Source organism: Miniopterus schreibersii (assembly GCF_964146895.1).
Source record: "Miniopterus schreibersii genome assembly, chromosome: 1".
NCBI lineage: Eukaryota > Metazoa > Chordata > Mammalia > Chiroptera > Miniopteridae > Miniopterus > Miniopterus schreibersii.
In genome coordinates this window covers 8457104-8466292 of record NC_138101.1, presented here as the reverse complement: position 1 = coordinate 8466292, position 9189 = coordinate 8457104, and the positions used below count along the sequence as shown (strand labels likewise).

Below are 9189 nucleotides of genomic sequence, written 5' to 3'. Positions count from 1 at the left end.
GCCGCGGAGGGCGTGGTTGCCGCCAGAGCGTTTAAATAACTCCCGCGGGAGAAGGAAATATCGCGAGACTGCTGAGCAGGCGCCCGGCGGCGAGAGCGGGAAGAGAGAGCTCCACCCACCTCAAACTCTGCGTTGGGGCGCATGCGCTTAGGGCTCATCCAGCCGTTTTCGGGTGGGAAGTGGCATTTCTCAGAGGAGGGGGCGTGGGCTCGCCCGGAAGTGGTGCCGGCTGGCGAGGGCGAGCGGAGCGGCGCTGCGAGTGTCCCGACGGAGCGGCGTTAGGCCTCAGGCGGCCGTGCGCAGGGCGTGAGGAGAGAGAGGAGGAGGATTCTCCATGGGTGAGAGCAGGGAGTCTGCGGGGGGAATATTCCTGCTCCGACCGGAGGGGAGCGGGGGAGCCCGGGAGGAGGGGCTGTTTGGCCGTCCGTCGGGAAGGGAAGGAAGGAGCGGGTACCGAGGGCCGGGCCCCGCCGGCTTCTGCTGAGAAGGGAGCCGCGGCCGGGGGGCCGTTCCGAGGTGGCCTGATGGACGCGGGCCGCCGGCTTTCTGAGCCCTGGGCCCCCGGTGGCGGACGGCCTGCGGCGGGGAGGCGGGCGGGGGCCCGCCGCGAGGAGAGGCTGTTCAACGTGGGCGCAGCTCGTCCTGGGTGTGCCAGCTTCCGAGGCCCAGCTTTCCGCGGCGCCTTAGGACATGTCCTCACAGGAGAGCAGACAATGGCAGCGTTCCGGGGAGTGGTTGAGATATAAACTTGGAGTGCCTTCGAGCGGGACCTGAGCCTTTAAACTTTTTTTAAAAACGGGGTTAGGTCAGACGGCAATGAGCATCTCAGCACCCACAGCCGCCCAAAGACATAGGTGCCAGAGCCGCCCGTGGGTGCTGTTCCTGTCGCGTCCCCGTGCCTCCCCAGCAGTAACGGGCTTTCTGAATTCACTGTTCATTTGTGTGTATTAACAATATTTGAGTGCATCTCTGAAAAAGTATACTGTGTTGTTTTCGCGTTCTAGTATGAATGGTCAGATATGCGGTTTCCTTTTTTCAGTCATTGCTTTTGAGGTTTATTCGTATTGGTCTTTTCCTAATAGCAACTTACATCTGTGGACCCTTACGTGCCAGACACTGGTGTGAGCACGTTACTTCCTGGAATCTTTGCAAACGACCCCTGTGAAGTAACTTCTGTCTCCTTTAAAGATGAGGAAACTGAGGCACGGGTTGCTGTAGTATCTATTGCATGAATATGCCATAATTTATTCATCCATTCTCTTCCTGTTCCTAATTCCCGAACCGTTTTAGGCACTCAGACGATAAAGTAATGAATATGGAAGCATTGGGGTTGCCCATAATTTCAAAATTATCAAGATGTCTAACTTCTCAAAAAGCATTTTAACTTAGTGCAAAAGTATAAAGGCCTAAGGGTGCATGGAACGTGCTGATAACATTTGTAAACTGGCTGTAGTTCACATGTGGACTGCCCGGAAAGTTGTGGTAAAAGAAACCTAGAAAGGGCATTCATTTTTTTAACCAAGTATATTCAGATTATCATTTCAACATGTTAGTAACATAAATAATTAATGAGATAGTTTACTTTTTTCCTGCTAACTTTGAAATTGGGTATTATTTTACACTAACCACATTTCCTGTGCTCAGTAGACACATAGAGTGAATGGTACAGTATTGGATAGTGCAGAACTATTTTTACTTTGAGAACCTCTATATGTACCATTTGTTTTTATGTAGAGTCCAACTGGTAAACTATAAATTAGAACAAATATTTGGAGGCATTTACTATTTTGTGGCCTTTAATTGCTCAGCTCTCTTCATGCTTTGGGTGCCTGCTACCTTTGTCGCTGTGTTTGTGAAGTTTCTAACAGTACTGTTTCCTTTACTGTATTTTAGTTGGCTGTCTTGCTGCCTCAAATGAGAGATGACTTCATATGAGGCATCTGGCCACCAGAGGTCAGCCTAACTATACTTTAATTTTTTTAGGATTAATAACTTTTTTGTTCAGTATTTTTTGAATATTATAATCTGGAGAATTTATTAAAAGATAGTAGATTGCAAAATGAAAAGATAACCTTTGCAATAGGAGAAGATATTTGCAAACCATTTATCCCAAAGGAGGTTAATATCCATAATATATAGGGAACTCAATGTCCAAAAAAACACACAAAACTTTCTTTTAAAGTAAGCAAAGATCCTGAATAGACATTTTTCCAAACAAGACATACTAATTGCCAACAGGTACATGAAAAGGTGCTCAGCATCACTAATTGTCAGGGAAATGCAAGTCAAAACCACAATAATATAACACCTTGCACCTGTTAGGGTGGTTATTATCAAAAAGTCAAAAGAAAACAAATGTTAGCAAGGATGTGGAGGAAAGGGAAACCTTGTACGTGTTGGTGGGAATGTAAATTGGTACAGTCAGTATGGAAAACAGTATGGAAGTTCCTCAAAAAATTAAAAATAGAACTACCATATGACCCAGCAATCTCACTTCTGGGTATACATTCAAAGGAAATAAGGTCACTATCTGAAAGATATCTCTGCATGCCCATGTTTATTGCAGCATTATTGACAGTAGCCAACTTATGGAAACAGCCTAAGTGTCCATCAGTGTATGAATGGATAAAGATGTGAGACACACACGCGCGCGCGCGCGCACACACACACACACACACACAGGAATATGCAGTCTTAAAAAGAAGGAAATTCTGCAATTTCAACAGCATGGGTCAATTGGAAGATCATTCAGCTAAGTGAAATAAGGCAGACACAGAAAGACATATACTGCATGATTCCACTTATATATAGAATCTAAAAAAGTCAAACTCAGTAACAGAGTAGAATGGAAGTTAGCAGTAGCTAGGGTGTGTAGGAAATGGGGAGATGTTTGTCAAAGGGTACAGACTTTGAGTTATAAGATGAGTGAGTTCTGGAGACTAAGTGTACAGCATGGTAACTATAGTTAATGATTAGTATGTATACTTGAAATTTGCTAAGAATGGATCTTAAGTGTTCTTTCTCACCACCCCCAAAAAATGGTAACTGAGGTGATAGATAATGTTAATTAGCTTGATTGTGGTAATCATTTCACAGTGAATGCGTATTTTAAACACCATAGTTTCACTGTGTTGAGGCTTACCTATTTCTTGAATTTTACTTTTGGAGCTATGATAAAAAATAACATAATAGCAACTTTGGGAATAAATATTTTCCTGTTCTTGGGAAACTTAGTCAAAGAAATAACAAAACTAAAGAATTTGTATGGTGAGACTGTTTAGTTCCGAAATCATAGAAAAATCATTCTTTAAAGGTAAATTCTACATGGGCATATATAGAGTAGGCGTGGTTAATTCAGTTTTGATATGGGAAAACTGTGCACACGGAATGTAAAGGAATACCAGTGATGGGCTCATTCTAGAATTTATATATGCCTACAAAGAGACTGTCTTATTTCTAAAGTAGAATGAGCCTTTTAAAGCATGCTTTGAGTAACACAATGACTGAAATGTATTCAATGATCTTGCAGATGGAATTTGGTTGAAATGAACATAGTAAAAATATAAGATGACAGAAGTATTTAAAGCCAACAGCTTCTCCTTTCTCAATAAAATAACCACTTATGGTATGTTTTGAATTTTCTTTTTCAGAGTGAACTAGGTAAAAGTATTATACACTTAAGTATTTGCATTCATGTTCATTCTTAAAGATCAAGTTATAAGCAGTTCTCTTTATATTGCTTTAGTAGCTTCATGTTTGTTGGTCCTGCTGTAATAAACTGTTTAATGTGCCTTTGTCCAACATATTACCAAGTCAGTTAAATATAATTTGGGAATTTTGTCTCCCTAAAATAAAAACAGAACATATTTGTATAGTTACAGCAGGCCTTCATCATTCCCTTACTAATTTTTTCAAAAAACTTCCTAAGTCCCTAATATGTGCCAGACACTGCTGGGAACTGAATTAGATAAAAAGAATGTATAGAAGCCAGAGAAATATTTTTTAGAGGACTATTCCTGACATGAAGCCGTAGCATACAATCTTATTACTACAACTCTGTGTATATTTGAAACTAGAGATGTTTACTGACTTTCACTTTGGAACTCACTCCTACAGAATGGCATAAATAGGATTTGATATTTTGGTTTTTGCTTTTTTTATTTAGAGCTATACCTTTAGTACAACCATATTGCAATGTATACTTCTAATGTGCTTTCACCACGTTTTACCTAGCCACTCTAGGTTTCCAGTGATGGAAACCTAGAACTCTTCTAAATTTTTAGCATCAAAGATGAAGCATCAGAATACATGTTGGTCTTATGAGAATTTCTTTGCTATATTTACCCAAGAGTAGAATTGCTAGATCATGAGATGTGCAGATAGTTTGACTAAGTAGGACTACCAATTGCTCTTCAGAAAGGTTGTCCCAGTCTATAATCTTTGGTTCCTAAAGGGGTTCTTTTAGTCTTCTCACTAACACTTGACATTGTCTAGCTTTCTAATTTTTTACCAAATAATGGAATAATGTGGTATCTCTTTACTCATATGGTTAATGGCTTATCGCTTTTCCCTTCTGTAAATTAGTTGTTTTTGTCCTTTGCCCATTTCTTTATTGAGGTTGCTACTTTTTGTTGTTGATTTGTAAACTTTGTTCTTTATGTCTTTAGTTCAGTCAAGAAATGATTAACTTTGATGTGATCGAATTCATCATTTTTTGGTCTTGTGATACCTTGTAAAAGGATTTATGTAATACATTTTCTAGTTAGTATTACTGGTACAGAAGTTAAGAGAGCCTGGGTTCAAATTCTGACTCTATCAGTAGATGAGTGAGCTTAAGCCTTGTGTAAATGGGAACAATAAAAGTACCTTTCTTATAGGGTTTGTAGGAGAATTTAAAATGAATTAACATTTAGGCAGTTTCTAGAACAGTACCTGGCAAATAGTAAGTGCTACATAAATAAATTAATGAATATTCATAAGCAGTTAATCTCAGATCCAGAAACTTTGTTGAGCTCTTGTATTAGCTCTAATTGTTTATACATTAGTCTTTTTAAAAATTAGATGACCATATCACCTGTTAATTAATAGTTTTATCTCTTTTCTTCCAGTTCTTATACCTGTCATTCTTTTATTATAACATTGATTAGAACTTTTCGTTCTTTGTCAGATCATGGTCATCCTTATCTAATTTCATTTTTCAAGGGAATATATCTAAAGTTTCTCATTTAGTATAATATTTGCTAAAAGATTTTGGTTGTTAACTTTTACCAAGTTGAGAAAATAACTTTCTTTTGCTAGTTTGGTAAGTGGTTTTTGTGCTTTGTTTTTTAAAGCATAAATAGGTGTTAATCAGGAACTAACAAAGGTTATCCACAGTTGATAAAATTATTCTTTGTTTTTTTTTTGTGGGGTTTTTTGTTTTTGCTTTATTACTGTGGTAGGTTACATTTAGACATTTTTCTGAAATCGAGATATTCTTTCCTGGGATAAGCTCAACCTGATTAGAACATAGTTTTCTTTTCTTTAATATACTACTAGTCTTGTTGAGTAATATTTGGGATTTTTTGCAAGTGAAATGAACATATACTTATTTGGTTCATAACTAGATTTAGAATTAATAATTATCCTCATGAAAGCTAGTCAGTTTATATACATTTTTCTTTTTTCTGGAACAACTTATATAAATAGGTATGAATTTTCTAGGAATTAATGGGACTCACTTATAAAACCATAGGGGCCTGTGTTTTAATAGGCAGTTGTTACCTTTTTATTTTATTTAATACTTATAGTTTATTCTATTGAAGTTACCTGTTTCTTCCTGTATGAATTTTAGTATTTTCTTCTAAAATTTCGTCATTTCATCTAAATTTTCATATTTTAGCATATATTTGTCATATTTTTATTTTTAATCTGTTACTTTAAGTCTTTCTTGAATAAGTCTCACCAGTTTTGTTTTTTTATTCATACTTTCAGAAAATATTTTAGTTTTATCAATCTTCTTTGCTGCTCTTTTATATACTATTTAATTTCCTTTATTATTTCCTTCCTGCTTATTTTACTATTGCTCTTTTCCAATATCTTGAATTGAATTCTTAACTTGTGGATATTTAAACTTATTTGTTTTCTCATCAGTGTGTTCAAAGCTATAAATTTCTTTGAGGGACTGATTTGGCCATGCCCCACAAATTATGCCTTGCAGGTAGTCTGTATTATCATCCTGTTTTACAATTTCTTAATATCCTTTATAATTTCCATTTTAACCCCTAAATTAGTTATGTCCCAAAATAGGATTGCTTTTAACTAACATTTAGTATCTACTTCTATTGCATTATGGTCAGAGAATTTAGTCTGAATGAAATGGCCCTTTGGAATCTAGTTATATTTTATAATTTAATGCATGATCTATTTGTGTGTATGCACATTCAGATATCTATTGGTTGGTATTATTCTGTTTACTTATGTAATCCTTAAAGTATATTAATATTTTAACTGTTTTCATGCTTTTTTTAAATCCCTGCTTATATTTCCCCCTTCAGTCCTATTAGTTGTTACTTGAGAAATTTTGAGTATGTGTGTTCAGGTGTATGTATGATAATAAGTACAGCAGGTCCTCAAATAACATCCTTCCCATAGGGGCTTAACTCTTGCTTATATCAATTAACCTATAGTAACAGCATTTTGTTTAAAGTTGCAGAGCCTATTAATGACATTACTATGAGGATTTAACTGTATATCACTTTATTCAGTTTATTTTACTAGTATTATCGTCCATCTTTGTCCCTTATAATTTTTGGCTTAAAATTTTTTTTTTTAATATATCTTTATTGATTTTGGAGAGAGGAAAGGGGAGGGAGGGAGGGAGATCAATGATGAGAGAGCCATTGATCGAGCCCGCAACCCGGGCATGTGCCCTGACTGGGAATCGAACCCCGATCTCCTGGATCCTAGGTTGACGCTCAACCGCTGAGCCATGTCCAGCCGGGCTTAAAATCTTTTTTTGTCAATGTTAAAATTGCTATCCCATCTTTATTCAGGTCGACAGTTGCATGATATTTTTTTTCATCCTTTTATTTTTGACCTTTCTATGTTTTTTTGCTTTAAAATGTCATTTGTTAGCAGCATATTACTGAATCTTGTTTTATTTTTTTAATCCAGTCTGAGTGTCTGCCTTTTAATTGTGAGCTTAACCTGTTTACATTCAGTGTAATTCCTATTGTATTAAGATTTTTACTTGCCAGTGTCACATAACGTGTAGAATGTGATCATATGATCACAACCTCTGGGGTCCCTGCAAGAGTCCTAATATCTAGCAGCTCTACAAGGACAGGTCTCTTAAAACTAATCCTACCAAGCATATCTAAAGGTAAAAATATATATATATAAATATAAAAGAGTTTTTATAGTTCTCTCTTTGGAGTTTGGGACATAAGGGATCTACTTTAATGAAAGTAATTTTATGGGCTAGAACTGCATATTTTAAAACAAATTGGCCCTGATATGTACCAACAAAGGATTAAAATGGTCCCAGGCTCTCTCCTTCCCAATTTTGTGATTTTAGGGGCCATTCCCAGTAGGAAAATCTACCTAAGCCTATAAGATAGAGATGGGAAAACCAAAAAGGCTTCTTGTTCAGCATCCATGTATTTGGATACTCATAGATAGACAGTAATATTACCTAGTGCTTTCAGGCTTTAATATCATGTGTCTAGTCTTCTCATTCACAGGTTAAGGCTACCTTTCCAGATAGTCCAACAGCTAAGTCACCAGTTTCCAAGGGCATTTGCACCACCTATGGAAAACATCGGATCCGTGCACACCAGATGTCCTTGACAACTCATCCCACCATTCCCCTGCACAAAATTTGCTGCACCAGCAGACTATGAAAGTGACCGCTGAGCTTCTTTTTATTACCAAGTAGCTATAATATCCCTGACATCAAAACAGAGGACACAAGTGTCTCTTCACAGTCATGACCAGTTGAGACCACGCTAAGAAAATCAGCTTGCCTACATGAGGACCCCTTCTCTTCTTGGGTAGCCAGGATTTAAAGGAGAGACTCTGACCTGTGCCACTGGTAAGTGACTAACACTTTTACACACACTGAACTGGTCCTGAGAACTGAGATGTCTTCTTTGTAAAGTGAAGACTATACAACATAATCTCGAAGAACCGCACAGTGGTGCAAGCCAGAGGCGTGTGTGTGTGTGCTGGACTCAGAAACAGGCAAGTTAATCTTGTTGAAAGGATTTTCCATCTTTTGTTTCTATTTGCCAGTGTTAGTGTTTTGCTGGCTGCAGCTGTTACCTTTTTCTGGTTCCTTCTTCTTTTCTAATGGGTCCCAGAAATCCCTCTCCTGACCCCTTGTCAGAATCAGAAAGTGAGGAAGAAGGAAGCACTCACTACCTAAATGAGAGTTCTGGGGAAGAGTGGGAGTCCTCTGAGGAAGAGGACCCTGTGGTGCCCAACCTCACACCTCTTGAGAGTCTTGCCTGGCAGGTTAAGTGCCTTTTAAAATACTCAACTACTTGGAAACCTTTAAATCCTAATTCCTGGTTATATCATGCTAAACTCTTAGATCCAAGCACACCAGTCCATATACTTCGGGAGATAGGTCTAAGGCTCTCCCATTGCTCCCATTGTGTACCCAAACTGGAACCAATTCCTGAATGGCCACCTCTGGCTTCTTGTGGAGTCCCACCTTTTCAGAAGCCCCTGACAAGTCCCAGCCGGCTTTCTAGAGATCATGCCACTCTAAATGGAGCACTGCAATTTGCCACCAAACAGTTAAGCCGAACCTTGAGTAGAGCCACTCCCATACCTGAATACCTAAAACAGATCCCTAATTCATGTGTTTCTGGTTGTTGCTGTGGCTGGTTAACTAAAACAGTTAAGGAAACAACCCGCACTGAACCCATCAATACCACTTACTCTTATACTGACTTCCAAAAGGCAGTTAACAAACTCCTAACTGCATCACTATAAAGATTCACCATTTGTTCTGATATCTCTTGTGTTTCTAATTCAGAAAATAGTACCAAGTTGCACAGCCCATAGCTGAGAAAGGAATGCCTCCCCAACCAAACCACTCTCTCCTGACAAGCCCAAGTACTACTAAGTACTGAATATCTATCCAAGAGGCCCATCACTCAACTACAGAAAATACACAGTGTGAGCATTCCCTTTGACAGA

At 38.4% G+C, this 9189-nt stretch overlaps 1 protein-coding gene across 1 annotated transcript; it reads left to right on the top strand.

Annotated features, from left to right (window-relative positions):
* The first annotated feature begins 8239 nt into the window (after window positions 1-8239).
* DCAF16 (DDB1 and CUL4 associated factor 16) lies at window positions 8240-9070 on the top strand. Its single transcript, XM_081162206.1, has one exon. It carries the CDS (start codon window positions 8332-8334, stop codon window positions 8980-8982), a length of 651 nt encoding a protein of 216 aa, XP_081018332.1. The 5' UTR covers window positions 8240-8331; the 3' UTR covers window positions 8983-9070.
* Window positions 9071-9189: the final 119 nt, after the last annotated feature.

Coding starts and splice junctions, on each gene's coding strand:
- DCAF16 (XM_081162206.1), top strand. CDS start 8,332: ATGGGTCCCAGAAATCCCTCTCCTGACCCCTTGTCAGAATCAGAAAGT.